The 16,895-nt window shown below is 45.8% G+C and overlaps 1 protein-coding gene across 2 annotated transcripts in view; it reads left to right on the plus strand.

Moving 5' to 3' along the window:
* Slc24a3 (solute carrier family 24 member 3) overlaps positions 1-14,895 on the plus strand; it is a 502,316-nt gene extending 487,421 nt beyond the window's left edge. For both annotated transcript variants that reach the window (NM_053505.3, XM_087654830.1), the window contains 2 exon segments: positions 8,283-8,348; positions 12,988-14,895. In NM_053505.3, the coding sequence (NP_445957.2) occupies positions 8,283-8,348; positions 12,988-13,134 (213 nt within the window). In that variant the 3' untranslated portion in view covers positions 13,135-14,895.
* Positions 14,896-16,895: the final 2,000 nt, after the last annotated feature.

The following is a 16,895-nucleotide window of genomic DNA, read 5'->3' on the forward strand; positions in this document are numbered from 1 at the left end:
AGGCTTCTATTCGTTCATTGTCTGGGTAGTCCTGCAGGTATCAGCTTAGATGTCAAGGATGATCTCCCAAGCCCGAATCAGGCATCACTGCCATGCTTCTCAGCATCCAGCTGTACAAGTGTTGGGTATCTAGAGAAGGAGAGGCTTTACTAGAGAAAGAGGGACCACTACTGCAAAGGCTCTGAGGGAGCTCATGTTCAAGGAGAGGAGGAAATCCAGGTTGTGAGAGTGTAGGATGAGGGAGACAGGTGTTACACCAGTGACCTAAGCCTAGGTGTCACACTAAGGGAAGTGCAGTTCTGGTCCCATTCTGCAGACCAGAGAACTAAGATAGGGTGGTTATGTCCCACATCTGGAAAGATATCGTTGCAGATACACATAGTGCCACAGTCATGGTAAGAAAATGTGGGGATGGGCATGGAAGTCTAAGCTAGAGTCATCCCTAAGTTTGAATCTTTGCTGAAGACAGAGTTGAGTTAAACATAAGGTGGCATCATATATGTCAGGTAAGGAGGGAAGGAAGTGAAAGGGGAGAACACTCCTGACTCTTGATTCGTCTCTCAGTGTTCCACAGATACTATAGGGGCTTCCTCTCAGTGTTCTACAGACACTGTGGGGGCTTTGGTCTTCACTGGGTCCCCTGACTAAGTGAGGAATAAGTCTCACAGTACAGCAGTTCACAACCTGTGAGTTGTGGCCCCTTTGGCAAACCTGTATCTCCAAAAATATTTACATTACAGTATATAACATTAGCAAAATTTCAGTTTGAAATAGCAATGAAAATATTCTTAAGGTTGGGGGTCACCACAACATGAGAACTATACTAAAGGGTCACAGCATTGGGAAGGGTGAGAACCGCAGCTATCATAGGTTTCTGTCTTCAGGGTTGAAATATTCTGAGTTCTTTCATGATGAAGATCCCTTCTTCTATCACTGTTTTTTCTGAGCTTTCATGGGATTCTTTGGGTGGTCAGTACCCCAAGCCCATCTGTTCCCGGGCATCACTGTATGGCTTTGGGCCGAGATGCAGGAGTCTCAGAAAATGGCACAGATTCATGGGAAGGCAAACTTAGGACTTACTTGTTACAAGTATGTGGTCTGCCCTTGTCTCCACCCAGAGTTGATCCCAAGAGAGAAGCTTCATTTCAGAAAGCACCCTCAAGGGCCTCCTTCTGGTTAGCATGACAGTAACCCTCAGGACATCTTTCCACATCCCTGACATCAGAATCGAGCAGCCTGTGTGGGTTTAATGGCCTCTCCCAACCTCTGGAGAGACCTGCCGACAATTCTGAAGCAATTTTCCATCTTGTCCAGATGGGATTTCCGAGTCATAATTATGGCATAATTACCATCCAGGCATCTGTTCTGTGCCTGACATTAGATTCACACATCTGACAGCGAGGGGGAAAATGCACTTTTACAGATTTTGACATTTCTTATACTCTATGGCTTATTCAGAGGCCAGCTAGTTACCCAAGTGCCCTAAGCATGAAGGTTTAGGCAGTAAGTGCTTCTTGGGCCATTATAGTGATGAACAGCCATGTGTGAAATTTAACAGAATCAAGGGGGAATCTGCAGTCAGACTGCAGGAAATCAGGGCAGAACTCGTGTTCCCAAGCGAGGCTTTAGAAACTTACAATACAGCATTAAAAGCCATGAGAGCAAGAAGAGGGTCTCTCCTTTTCTCTGAGCAAGAGTTGATCTTATTCCGGGGTGCACAGAAATAAAAAGACCTTATAGCTAGCTCATCCTTTCTTGCAGCAGGCATTAATTAATTTCTCCTACTACACACTGAGATGGCAAGCAAACCAGACATTACTGTGCTTCTGAAACGGCAGCCTATATATGGGAAAAGCCAAGTAAATCCAAACAAATCAAAACAAAGCACGTGATGCTTACCCTTCTGAGGGTAACTGTGCAGAATGCACGGTGTCATGAAGCAGGGCTAGAGGACACTCGTAAGAAAGTAGCGTTCCTTCTGAGGCTGGGGTTTTCTGAGCAAGCATATTGAGGAGACTCCCCATGGCAGGGGGAAAACAAAACACCTTGTAAAAGACCAAGATGTGAGAAGTCTTGACACATTGATGGATCCCATACCACCCAGGGAAGCTCCTACGGCTGGGGTAAAGACAGAGCAACCATGTGGCAAAGAACATTGTAAACCGTAGTAAGAGAAAGAATCGTGGGTATTTGAGAGGTAGAGATGTAATCATGTTGCTGTTCAGAAAGACTGGTTATAAGCAGAGCATGGTGGTGCTTGCCTTTAGTTCCAGTATTCAGAAGGGAGAAGCAGGCAGACTTCTGTGAGTTCAAGGCCAGCATGGTCTACATAGTGAGTTCCAGTTCACCCAGGGCTATACAGTGAGACTCTGTCTAAAATAAAAAGGGAAAGAAATAAGATTATGGGGATTACACAGAGAAGGGATTGGAACCAGACAGAAGTGGTGGTAGCAAGCCAGAGAGGCATAGAGACAAATAGCATAATGCTATATAACATAGGCCCTGAAAGTCAGTAGCATACATTTGTTCATATATATTCCTCGTGCACTGGTGTGCTGACAAGTGGTTGGATGACCAGGCCCTGGCTCCAAGCCTCAGAGGACTGTGCTCCAAGTGTCTCTCACTCTAGCTGGACCAGTGACCTCATAAAACGCATTTTTATGATGAAAGGCGAGAGCACAAGAAGTCATGCTGAACTCTGCAAACACACTTCAAAAATATGCTTCTCTCAAGTCAGACCTACTCATATCCTGTCGGCTAAAGCATGGCACCAGCCAGACCCCAAACCAGAAGGGTAGGGAAATGCTTCTGCCCACTGTGAGGCTATGGAAATTAAGTACCTGTATGTCTAATGCAGGCGAGAAGGAGCGAGACCCACAGCTCAGGCTGTATCGGCTATAGTGCTAAAGCTAGAGAGAAGGAGATGCTAAACCAAAGGCACAGAAACACTGCACATGAGCCCTGGAGTGTTAGCGATGGTGAGCTGGGAGAGACAAGGGCGTGGTCACTCAGTGCCGTGTCTGCCTATAGAAAGGTTTGGGGTTTACCATTGAGTACTTTTGAGGATTTTAGTTAGGTAACTCACTTTGAATGTTAAGGTTTCCTTTCATACTGCTTGGGAATATGTATAAAAGAGGAAGATGGCAAGTCAGGAAGGTGAAGATGAGATACCGCTGACTGGACGTGGTTGGCGTGTAAATGGGAATAAGTTAGGTTCTTGAAGGAAGAGATGGTTACATTTTCTAACAGTTCTAGGGTGAAGATAAGGGGAAAGAGTCAAAGGATGCTTATTTGGGGTGCCCTATGGGGAGAGGAAGGACAAAATATGGGGCAGGGTCCCCATTAAGATGGGTCAAGTTTGATGGGTTTCAGGGTCATCGTGGTAGAAATGAGAAGCAGATGGTGAATTGGTGTGGAGTTTGTGAGAAATTCCACAGGGGCCTTTGCGTCTGGGAGTATATGCAAGTCACCAGGAGTAAAAAGCCTTTAGGGGCTAATGCTAATAAAGGAAATAAGTGGGGACAGAGAAGAAAGCCAGAGCCATGTCTTAGTAATGTGTAGAAAAATAAATCATGGTGCAAAGGAAGGTGAGGAGTGGTCAAACAGAAAGGAGGGAACTGCAAAAAGTGAGTCAGCAGAACCAGAAGGCTTCAGGCCTTTCCTAAGACCCCAAGGCCAGTTGTCACCCCACCACCGCCATCTCCAGATGTCTTCTAGAAGAGTCCAGGGCTGACATTTCTGATGTGTCTTCTCTTTGCTCTCTAGCAGAGGGCAGGAGCTACGCCTCTCTCCCATCAGAGGACTTCTATAGGATGCCCAGTCAGTTCTTGATGTCTTCCCCTGTCACTGTTGCCTGCCTTTCTCAGCAAGTAATCCTACTCTAATCTCCAGTACCTGGAACCTGACTGTGTTTGCTAGAACCAGCCTTCCTGTCCTTAAAAACCCCTAACCCACCCCCCACAGTCACGGCAGCACTCCAGCTGGCTCTTATGAGCTTGAGTAGTCACTACCTACAGCTCTTCAACCCACCAGCAGAAATGTCCTGCTGGCTGAGGTGGATGCATTTCCGTGATAGAAGTCGGCAAAATAGGAAAGACAGCCACTGGTAGGGACAGTCTGCCTTTTCACATGACCTGGACAAACAACTTGCAGGTATGTGGTGGCATTTTAGTGGATGGCACGAGTCACGGATGTTGTATCAGAGGCCCTGGGAGCTATAGTAACATCACCCATCCCTATACACTTGGTTCTTGGATTCCAGCTGGTGTTCGGGAAAAGGAAAGATGGCTAGAGATTCTAGTGTACAAAAGCTGATGAGGAGAGCTCTTGGGTCTCACTTTTCATCAGTCTAAGTGGCCCAGAGATGATGCAATCCTGAGGCAAGGTTCAGATGAGTTGCTTCAGGAAGGCCAGGAAATGCCACTGTGGGAGTGGGAAAGTAAGGCAGGATGAGCAGGCAGCCAACAGCAGCTGTATTAACAATCCAGTTACCATAGAGACAACTACAGCTACATCCCTACAGAGGGGCACTGTGTGAGACTCTCTTGGGAAGACTCTCTTCGCTCTAGATGGAGCAGCAATGACAGACCGAATTAACAACTATACCAAAGTCCAACTTGATGAACCACTGAGTCTCTGGGTTGCTTACTGGAGTATGGGTGAGGGGCTACTCACAGACGCATGGATGACTCAAGGACAGCTGCATCACTGAAAGCGCACTGATAGACCACAAAAACCATAGCCATGCATTCTCCAAACATGCCTGCAGTTGGACAAGCCAAAGACTCTCCTCTCTCGGGTAGTCCCTATGGTTATATAATACCAGTGAAAGGAACCTTAGGATCCTGCTCAGTTTTAGCTCTCCCAGACTTCTAAGTATTGCTTTCTTCCTGGGTACCCCCGTCCCTCCAGGAGAGAAAATTTCAACATTGATAGGCAACAAGGGAGCTCTGGGAAATAGAATAGCCCTCTCTCAGATGACCCATCTGAGGGGCCGGCAAGCTGAGGCTACACCTGATCCTGGGAGTTACCATGGGGAATAGATGCTTGGAGTTCAACAGTTCAGGAAGAAGTCTGCAGATACAGAGCAGGGCACTGGATATTGGAGGTAGCCAGTAGCCATCTAGAGGCCAGGAATGGGGTGTATGATCAGTGCAATGTTCCCCAAATGCTTATCACTAGAAAAGTAATCCTAGAAGTCATAGGTAATGGTGTTTGGAAGTGGGACCTTTCAGAGGCAAAGGGGGTAGAAAAGGTCAAGCAGACAATGGCCTTTGTAGCTTGTTAAGAAAAAAGAAGGGGACTAGAGAAGTAGTTCCATAGTTAAAAGCATTGGCTGCTCTTCAAGAGGGCCCTTGTTTGATTCCCAGCACCCATGTGGTGTCTTATAACCTTCTGTAACTCCCATCCCAGGGGATCTGAAACCCTATTCTGTCTTCAGTGGGCACTGCATGCACATGGTACGTGGACATAGCCACAGGCAAAATACCCATACACATGAAAAAATCCTTGAAAATACTGAACAGTCTTCATTGAAGGAAATGATTGCTCTATCCAATCATTTGATGATCTGCACACAGAGACAGGTACAAGTGCACACACGCGCGCACACATACATGCACGCACGCACACACACACACATGCCTGCACACACGTGCACACACACACATTACAATACAGCAAAGATACCCCCTTGCCAGATGCCAAGCAGCAGCTGAAGCCATGCTTTTAGACCTCTCAGCCTCCAGAGCAGCAAGGCAAACATCTACTCTTTATAAAAATAGTTTCAGATATTTTGTTATAGGAATGGAAAATGCCAGTGCCACCTGCTGTTTTGGCTCCCATGATTCATTTACTCAGGACTTGGAAAACTGATAGACAAGAAAAGCCAAGTAGGAACTTCCAAGGACTCATAGGTGAGAGGAATACCCTGGCTTTTCCCTTTGGCCTGACAGGTGGAAGGAAGTCTAGAGTCTAAGGCCAGAGTCCAAGAACAGACTTGACCTTTCATTGGGTATGTAAGCTGCTAAGTTGTCTCACCTTCAAATAAGAATAAAAGTCCCCACTTATCCCGTGGAGCGGTCCCTAGTGTGTTTGGACACTGTGTTTGTGGGTACCCTGTAGAGACAGGGCAGGTAAGAATGCAAGTTGACGACAACTTTTCTGGGGCTTGAATGCTTTTTCACACACACACACACACACACACACACACACACACACACACACAGAGTAAATTCTTCAGTGAAAGACACTCTCGCCCAATGATAACATTCAGCACAAAGCCAGGGTTAGTAACATCCTCAGGAAAGCTACAGCTGAACAAGTGTTAGAACTGCCCACTAAGGAAACCCAGAGCCCTGGAGAGGCTGAGACAGGAACGTAGGACTGCAAGTCCAGCCTAAGCTACACAGTAAAAGTCTGTCTCATAAAACAAAGAAGGAATTAGGGGTGGAGTGACAAGCAACAAAGCCTTTGTTGTTTTGCCAAGAGAATTCTCAGATTAGGTAAAGCTCACTTCAGACCATCAAGAAAGATGTCCTAGCCCCTGTATGGGGAAAATGGAATCTTTTTAGACTTGGGTTCTTAGATCCCTGAATGCCACGAGGCACCAGGAACTGTTTTATGTGAAACAGAAATTCATGGAACTGGGGATGAATGAGTCTCCCTGTGCATCCGTACCAGAAAACATGCATGTGCTGTGTGGGCTGCGTGCCTGTTGACTTTGGAAGCGGCCAGACTTCTGTTTCCTCTCTCACAACTTGCCAAAAAAGGAATTGGAAAGGGAAGCTGAGTGTTTCTGAAGACAAGAAATGAAAACAGCCCTAAACTTCAGAACCGAACAATCTGAAGCAGGCCTCACGCGATCAGATCATCCTCACCATGAAGACTCTGCATTTGAACCTGCGGTGCCTCCCTTCTGTGAGGCAGTGGGCCAGGGGGGTGGCCAAACTCAGTTCTGTACAGAGTTGAAGCCCAAAGGCTTTTGCAAAGCTGATGCAGAAATGACAAGAGTTTGATTATTTTTGTCTGGCATCCAGGCCCCCAAAGATTAGTTCTGCTGCCTGCAATGAGAGCTACCTGGGTTACCCGAGTGATGGAAGTAAAACAGGTAAACAGGCGAACAGACAGACAGACAGACAGGCAGGCAGGCAGGCAGGCAGGCATAGTTATATATATATATAGATATATAGATAGATATATAGATATATAGATATATAGATATATAGATATATATATAATATTGTATGTTATATTTTTTATATTTTATATATATTTATATATTATATATAAAACTATGTATTGATATGTATATAAATATAAATATGTATTGATTCCACATGGTGGTGAGTTTCCTAAGGACGTTTTTCTCAGGCATGTCATATAAAATGAGCATGCTTCCCTAACTAAACCCTCTTTTTTCTCCACCTTCACATTCTTGCTACTCCTCGGCCACTGCTCAGATCACTCCACCTCTATTTTCATGTCATAGATAAAATCTTTACATATATAATTTATCATTTGTATTTTTCATATGGAACTCTCAGCTTCTTCTCCAGCAACATGTCTGCCATTTTCCTTTATAGGAGTTGACATGGTCATGGTGTCTCTTCACCGGATAGAAATTCTAACTAAAACATTAAGGGATTAGATGATTTCAGAGCAAGGTTTGCCATTGAAGTTTCTCCACTTGGTAGCGTCTCGGATGGCTTTGGCTACACATCTGTTGAGTAGAGCCAGCCAAGTGCTGAGGAGAAGGAAGAGCATCCCCTTTCAAGTGGCAGTCCGTCCACTGGCAGCCATGTTCAGTGGAACTCTCAACCGAGTTGTAAATCACATAGTATCTCTCTCAAACAAACTATGTAAGAAATAAAAAATAAACTTTGTCCATCTTTCCCCATCACTTTTGGGGTGACATAATTCACCCTAAACCTAAATTACCCTGGGAACATAATTTACCCTGAGAAAACTAAATGTCACCAGAAGTCAACAGGACAGTGTGGTTGACAAGAGTCACAAGGTGATGGAGAGTCTGAGTGTTTGTGGGCTGGTAAAGCTAGGGCCCTGCCTTTACAGTCAGGTGAGGATTGGGCTGGGAGCTGGCAAAGAAAGCTGTGTGTGTCTGGGAAACCACACGTCCCTGGGAACGCACAGCTGCCCTGCCACTGTCTGTTTCCATTCTAGAGGAGAAATTCGGAATCATCGCTCCTCAGGCTTGCTTGAATGGCCTGCACTAAGCAGGGTCCTGATGCAGAAAGCCTAATATTGGTCTTCCTTCTTTACAGATTCGGCTGAACAGCAGAGGGCTCATCTACTCCGTGGGCTTGCTCCTGGCCTCTGTCTTTGTCACGGTAGGTTTTGTGGCTTCTTCCCACCCTGAGGTGTTCATGTTCAACCCTTCCTCTTGCTTACTTTGGAGAACAGATGGGTGCGTGTGTGGCCTCCATTAAATGGGGTAGACATCCAGATGTGATCTCTTGGCTGTTTCTTCTAAACAAACAAACAAACAAAATACCCTAGTAACCAGCTGGAATGGTTCCATTTCTAAAACGAGTTAGCCTCTTAGAAGCATGGTCCTGTTTCATATCAAACCTTAAATATTTTGGAGTGCTACAAGTATAGCTCAGCGGTAGGACACTTTTCCTAGAATGCCCTAGGTTGGGTCTTCAATCAGACAATTAAAAGCAAAGACTTGGACTGGGAATATGGCTCAGTGGCTCAAGTGCTTTGGGTAAGGATAAGGACCTGAGTTCAAATTCTTCCAAATTTACATAAAAGCCAGGCATTGCGATGCATGCCTGTAACCCTGGCACTATGAGACAAAGACAGGCAAAGCCAAGGGCCCCCAGGGCCACCATGGCCAGTCAGCTTAGCCAAGAAACAGTGAGCACTAGGTTCAGTGAGAAACCTTGTTGAAAAAATAAGGGAGAGAAGTAATCAAGGAAGACATTCCAGAATCAACCTCCTGCTTTTACACATGCACAGACCTGCAAATGCATTACACATGTGTGCATACACACACACACGCACACACACACATAGAAGGTGTTCCCTCTTTTGTATTAAACTAGATTCCATGTTATTGATCCTTCTAGACTGTAAAACACCCCCATCATTCCTTGTCTTTGACCCATACTCAGAGACTAAGAGTATACATTTTATTGCAAGGCACTTCTAATGCTACCACACTCACCACCTTGGTCAGTACATCCATTTGTGTAATTCAATGTTCTCAACTAGACTTTCTGTTTGGCAGCAATAAATTTCCACCTGAAGTATTCCTTAGCATACAAATTGGCTGTTGAATTTTTACCTTAGTAAGTATTGAAACACAATGTATTTTCTTCCCTCTGTGCTCCAAGTCATTGCACCTCACCTGGTGTGTTCTTAACATAATACGCCAAGGAATGAGGAGTCATAAGGTCCGGCAAGAAGGACGAACAGTAATTTAGAATATGGGTCTAATGTCAAGATTTTACATAGTCAAATTCTGCCTTACATACGAGTGTGCATTTACAGAGTCGAGCCTTTCATTGTTAGGAAGTTTCTCGTCTATGGGAACTAAGTTTAAAGTTGTACTTATTCTTTTCCTGAGCTCTGAGCCCAGAGCATTTGCATATGCTAGGCAAGGGCTAACACTGAACTGTATATCCTGCTGTTTTTACTTAACATTTTGAAGTAGGGTCATAGTAAGTTGTACAGAACTTGTGATCCTCTTGTCTTGGCCTCCCAGGTAGCAGGGATTACAAGCCCACACTAGGTCTAGCCAAGTTATGATGTCCTTAACAGCCACACAGTATGCTCAGTCCTTTGCATGTTTCCCCTGGTGTCACTATTACTACTCTATTATATAGAGGAAGGATAATGCCTAGGGACATTAAATAACCCATGGTTATTGGTGCCATGTAGACTGTAGATTCAGCCAGATGGAAACACAGTACACGTGTAGGCCTTCTCTGTCTCCTTAGGCTATTCTGTCATTGTGCAAGCCTATTGGAGGCTTTACTAACCACTTGTCCAGTTATAGAAATGGACTTGATGAGAGAAAAGTAGTCTTGGAAAGAATACAAAATTTCAAACATCTTGCATTTGAAATGTCTGTTAGACCTCCAAGAAGAAAGAGCAAGAGAGGTGGTGGAAATAAAAAGCTAAATTTAGCAGAAATGTCCTAGATAGGGTGGTTTGGTGTAGATCTAGTTAGAAGCTCTGCGGTCTGTGAGATTTCCCCAAGACAGTGAATGTAGTCAGAAAGCATGAGAGACCCGTGGTTGGAGGCAGGGAGGGCTCAGACCCTTGGAGATCAAAATGATGAGTATGAAATACTTAAAGAAACAGAGAAGGAGCCATAGGGAGTGGCACATAAGGCTTTTAGGAAACCGAGGCAGAAGGATCACGTGTTTCAGGCCAGCCTAAGCTACCTAGTGTGGCCCTACCTGGAAAGAAAACAAAGAAGCAGAGAAAGCACAGTCATTGGATGGGAAGGAAAGCATTAGGTGTGGCCCCTTGGCAGCCAAGTGGACATGAGGGCTCAAGACAGAAAGAGTGACCAGATGTTCTGAGCAAGTCACATCCCAAATATTGGCAGTTAAAGTTAGAGATAGTGCTTGTCCCACTGGTGAGAGCAGTTTGCGGTAGGGCGAGTTAAGGGGAACGAGCTTAGAAGAATGGAGTAAGAGGCCAGATACCTTGTATTCATAACTCTTTCAAACTGTCTGTAAGATGATTGGTTTAGGGGGCTGAGAAATGGAAAATTATGGCAAGTATTGCCTTCATAGCAAAAGGTGCAATGATTGCACCCCCGCCCCCAACCAACCAAAATAATCCGGGGGTTGAGAAGGAAACATAGCAGTCAGTGAAAGAAAAGAAAACTGCCAGAGAGACAGCTTTAAGCACATGGTCCAGTGAACATATGAAGTTGGCTGTGAATGGGGATAGGAGGGCATCCTCCCTGAGAGGAGAGAAGCTCAGCAGATACAGTGAAGAAAGCCTGTGGGAGGGAATGAAGGTAGAGATGGCATTGTTACAGAACTGAGGGGAGATGGAGCCTTCAGAGGACCCGGGGAGGCCAGAGATGTAGTTTGAAAGTATTAACCACCAACCTAAGTCAGAGCACTATCAGTGTGGCTGGGCACCGTTCACCAGCTTTGTGGTGAGCTGTGCATATCCAGGATGACTGAATGGACATGCGACTTGAACTGAAGGATCCTGGATTAGTCAAGCAAGCAAGGATGCCAAATGAAAGAAAAACCAGAGACTTTCCCCAAAGCTTTAACAGATGGAGTGGAAAGAATGTCCAGAATGGAGGAGAGAGGCAAGATGGGCAAAGCCCATGGGACTCTGGTTGTCTTAGTTACTTTTCCATTGCTAAGACAAAACACCATGATCAAAGCAACTTAGAAAAAGAAAGCACTCAATTGGGGGCTCACTGTTCCAGAGGGATAGAATACATGGCTATTATGATGGGGACCATGGGAGCAGGCAGGCAGGCAGGCAGGCATAGCACTGGAGTAGTTGCTGAGAGCTTTTGACTGATGAATAAGCATGAAGTAGAGAGAGAGCCAGACACTGGGAATGACCTAGACTTTTGAAACCTCAAAGCCCACCTGTGATACTTTCTCCAACAAGACCACACCTCTTAATCCTTCCTAAAGAGTCCCACAACTGGAGGCCAAGTGTTCAAAATGCAAGAGCCTTTGGCAGCCATTTTTATTCAAACCACTACACTGACTGCCCAAACATTTTAGGTCCTAGAGGTATGCAAAGTTGTGGAAGTTGGGTACTGTCTTAGTTAGGTACTGCTGGAAACAGACACCCTGACCAAGACAACTCTTATAAGGACAACATTTAATTGGGGCTGGCTTAGAGGTTCAAAGGTTCAGTCCATTATCACCAAGATGGGCAGCATCCAGGCAGGCATGGTGCAGGCAGAGCTGAGAGTTCAACATTTTCGTCCAAAGACTGCTAGTGGAAGACTGACTTCCAGGCATCTAGGATGAGGGTCTTAAAGACCATGCCCACTGCGACACACTCCAACAAGGCCACACCTCCTAATAGTGTCACTCCCTGGGCCAAGCATATACAAACCATCACAGGTACCCATGGAAATAAGACAGAAAGGAAGGAATATAGGAATGTTGACACCAAGGTATTAGGTGTTTCTGCTACGGATAGCAACAGGGTCAAGGCCAGGACACTGCCCCAAATGAAGAAGTTGTACATGCACCACAGGATAAAAACCGGATGTGCAGCATTAAACACCTAACATGAAGCCAATATAACCAAGAGGGTGGATTTTGTATCTTATTTCATCTAAATGTAAATATAGGTAGACACGTGTGGCTAACAGGCTCAGCAGAGAACTTAGTCACTAGTAGGTAACAGGTGCAGAATGCAAGAACTTCAAAGATGGAGGGTGGTAAAGGTCCTCTGTAAGGGTCCACTGTGGAGACAACAGGTGTACAGTGGCAGGCTCTGAGGGTGAGTCAGGACACCAAACTAGAGAGATTAGAGGTGACCAGGGCAGCATGATGGACAGCAACCAAGCCAGTTGGGAAATAAAAGATTTCACTCTTGGTTTTGTGGGAGGAGAGAAATAATTATTTGGAAACATCAGTCTGTGGACAACTTCTTCACCTTCATCCACAGCAACGGGAAGAGGTTCATGGGTAGTAGAGAGTTGGCTAGGGGAGGCTCAGGGATATAGAAGGTGTCCTCAGGCATTAGCTAGGGCTTAGAAAGGTGAAAGAGGCTGATCCCGAGTGCCACACACAGAGGACTATGGGGCTGGAGGCCAGGAACTAACCTAGGCTACTCTGAGGTTTTGGACCTGTCAATTTTAACATGATGGCCACCCGTCTACATGGTCTAGCTTCCTCTCTTTGACTTGAATGTCCCTACTCTGCAGGGATGTGGCAGGCTCAGGCCCATCCCTCAACACCCCTTCCCCATGCCACCCTCCAGACACCCTCTGACCTATTCTGTATGCTCCAGGTGTTTGGCGTTCACCTGAACAAGTGGCAGCTGGACAAGAAGCTGGGCTGTGGATGCCTCTTCCTGTATGGCGTGTTCCTCTGCTTCTCCATCATGACGGAGTTCAACGTGTTCACCTTTGTGAACTTGCCCATGTGTGGGGACTAATGATTGACCAGGTCACCTGCCGAGGCCCAGGTCCTTCTTTTCTGTGCAATACGAGACCCGGCCGCACCCGAGTCATGCGGCCCCTCAACGGCCGCGGCGTCCGTCTCTCCCGTGCTGTCTGCGGGCCTGTCCTGGTGGTCTAGGCTCTCCCTGCCACCTCCTTTGCTCCCAAACTCCCTTGGTCCTACCTCCCAGCCAGCCCCCCTCACCCACCCACCCCATTCCTGTGTCTTCTTCCGTGTGAAGACGTCCACCATCCACATGAATTTTCAAGCTCCATATTTGAACGGTGACTGAGATTCTAGAACAAAACTGGCTGCTAACTGGCCCAAGCCAGGCACAACTTACTCCAATCCCTCCTCCTTTTTTTAAGTTATTTCACAGAAGATACCCTAATTTATGACCAGAGACTTTGAGGAAACAGGAGAGGGTCCGTTGATGGCAGGAAGTATTGGGTTTGTTTTGTTTGGGAGTGATTCCTAGGTTACCGGGTTTGGGAAATGGTTTAATTTGAGGGGGTTCATTGTTTCTTTACTTTTCTTTCAGAGACAGAGGACTCCCCTCGAGTCTTCTCTCACTGGGCTCTGGCTTAATAGATGGTCCACAGATTGTACTGTCTCCTGGGGGAGAATCCAGGCACGTTGGGAATTTAATAATTAGTTGGGAAACCACTGAGCGAGACCACCAGGAATAGATGCATGACATGACATTTTTCTGCTCAAGGACACATCACTAAAGTCCTGAAGGCTTCACCTGGGGGTGGGGGGTGTAAGGTGTTAGAGGAAGAAACCTGCTTCTCACATGTTCACTATGCCCATCTCCGTCCCAACTAGGTTCTTTCTAGTTTTTCAAGCAATAGTTCTCGCCTGCCTAAGGCCTTTGACAGGAAGACCCTGACTAACTGTAAGGCACCAGGCAGTCAACGACAGAAACTTCCCCAGTGTGTGAGTCCTTGACATGTGCTCTTGTTGCTTGGCATTTGTGGTGACAGGGAGTGACCCCAGAGGCTATCACTGTGCTCTGGACAGAAGTTACAGACACTGGTTTCTTGGAAAATGAAGAGAAGCACATTTTGCACAGATGTCGTCAATGAAGTCCCAATTTGCCACTTGGTATCGAGTACACTGGACCCTGACAGCTGGCTCTTGAGCAAACATCCTTCCTCACAGGATGCCACCAATAAGCTAGCCAGTTTCATCCCTCCCGTCCCAGAGGGATGGCCAGGGAGGGAGGAAGCAGAGAACTGCTGCATTGAAAACCACAGAATGGGTTCACCTCAGACTGGCTCAAGGGCACAAGTTATTGTGAACATTTCGCCAATCACTGCTCAACCGCCCTGCTAGATTTTTCTATGATGCTGAATTATTATGCAGAATAACTCCACCAAGTTGAGATACACCCATGCTTGTTACACTTGTATTTATTGAAACTGTGGATTCTTGCCCGCCCGTGCTCTCCCTTGTATTTACTTTAAGCACTGATCACTTATCATCCACTCGGTATGGTTTTCCCAGTCCCTTGTACACATCCTGGTTTGAATTGTAAAAAATAACCTGCTACAGACTGGTTGAACGTTTCTGTCTGAGCTGCAAGCCAAGGGGTGGCGTCAACCGAGGACCAGGAGTGGAAATCACCCATTTGGGCTCTCAGAGCTAAGACACACTTACTGATTTGGTTGCACATTTTGCACTGGTTTATGGCGATTGTTTTCTTGGACGAATGGTGTAAAATAAACTTCTCTGTTCTGTATCCTCCCTCAAACACAGTGTATTGCTTTCTCGACTAGACTGGTGTTGTTTTATAGCAGGGAGAGCATACAGGAGGTGAGTGACTGGAAGAGCTATGGGGCCAGGAAGGTGTAACCTCTACTTACTTATTCTAGCTGGACTTAGCTGCAAGACTGACTAGGAAATAACAGGTATGAACTGGCAAATAGTGGATCTGTCTGAAGTTTGAAGAGGTTTTTGGATCTGTGTCATGCACAGAATTCTAGAATTCTGCCTGTGGTATTGTGCGTGTGACATTATGTTCGGGTTCCCTTTTTTTTTTTTTTTTTTTTTGGTTCTTTTTTTTTCAGAGCTGGGGATCGAACCCAGGGCCTTGCGCTTCCTAGGCAAGCGCTCTACCACTGAGCTAAGTCCCCAACCCCTCGGGTTCCCTTCTTTATGCTGGGCATAAAAGGAAAATTACCAGAGCCCTGATATGTTTAATGCGTCCCAAGTTCTCCATCCTGATGTTAGAAAGTTTCATGAAAATTAAGACCTTTCTGAATTGGCCATGCTATCTGGAATCCTAGCTCTTGGAGCACTGAGGCAGGGTGATCAGAATTCAAGGCTACAGGAAGAGATTCTGCCTCAAAAAAAAAAAAAAGCAAACAATATGTATCTTGTCGAAAAAGCCAGTTCCTCAAAAGAGACCATAACGTATAGTTACAACAAACTGTAGTCTGATCCAAAGGATCTGTCATTGTGCCTGAAAGTCAGCACAATTTATATAGGAACTGGAAGAAAGATGGCGTCTAAGTCACAGCAACAACTTAACTACTTAAAATGTATATTCCTGTGGTAGGAATATCCAAGGTACCTGCCTTTGTTTTTTATATTTACATCTTCAGGCGTCTGGCTACCACAATCATGTGTCTCACAGATACCCCTTGGATGCGGGTCAGGGTATTCTATTATGCCTGTTGGTGTTAAGTATTCATTACTTAGCTTTCCAAGTCATCCACAGAAAGGCACATGACCAATCAGCTCTACATCATCTTCCTCATCTCTTCTACACTGCTGCTGACGAAATCAGGGCACTATGTGGTAGGCCAGCACACTGAGCTACAGCCCACAGAAACTTGATTTAAAAACACACATTGTCTGTAAAATCTTTAGAAATCCCAGTTCAGATCTCAATGTCTCAAAGCAAAAATCCCCTGGATGAACCTGAGGCTCACAGCTGTAAACCCAGTGCTTGGGAGGCAATTGGGAAGGAGAGAGATCAAGGCAAGTGTGGACCACTTAGTAAGTTCCAGGCCAGCCTGAGCAATATAATGAGACCTTGACTCAAAATGAAAGGGGGAGAACCCATCCATCCTTCCATCCATCCTGGGCTGAGCCACTTTTTCTGTTTCCACCATGAGGACTGCTAACACAGGAACTGAGGGATTCCCTTCTGAAATGAGAATTTAGTATATTTCTGCCTGGATTCCAGCCATGCACAATTATTTCTTGAGGTGTCCGTTGAGAGTGTGGTTTCCAATGAATCAGCTGTCCTGTGAGGCAAATTTGCTAATGTTAAGTATTTTAACACTCCTGACAGAACTGCTACTTGAAAGAGACTAAGGAGGTGGAAGAAAAAGATTGAAGAAAAGACTCCTTTTCCATACCTAACACTTCCCGTTGTCAACAGTTCCATTAGAGCCCCTCACTGTAGTGCTCTGATGTGATGTGTTCTGGTAACCCTGGAGACTGTCATCTCAAGGCCTCTACCAAGAAAGGAAAGGTGCGTGGTAGAACCTGTGTGCCCTCCTGAACACATCCTACCTGGCCCTGCAAGGAGGTACCTGAAGAAGCCCACCTTTTCTTCCTGGACTGTCCTCGCTTTGCATATGGCTACTGCCAGCATGCATGCCTTCATTAGGACAGTTTCCTATGTGACCTCTTGGTGCATCTGAGGCCAAGGAGACCACTCTAGTCATGCCGGTAACGTGGCATCTGCCCTTTCATATCCTCTAGGAGGATATGCCCTTTGGTATGTGCGTGTTTTGTGTT

The sequence above is a fragment of the Rattus norvegicus genome, chromosome 3 (assembly GCF_021556685.1).
Source record: "Rattus norvegicus strain SHRSP/BbbUtx chromosome 3, alternate assembly SHRSP_T2T, whole genome shotgun sequence".
In the NCBI taxonomy this organism is placed as follows: domain Eukaryota; kingdom Metazoa; phylum Chordata; class Mammalia; order Rodentia; family Muridae; genus Rattus; species Rattus norvegicus.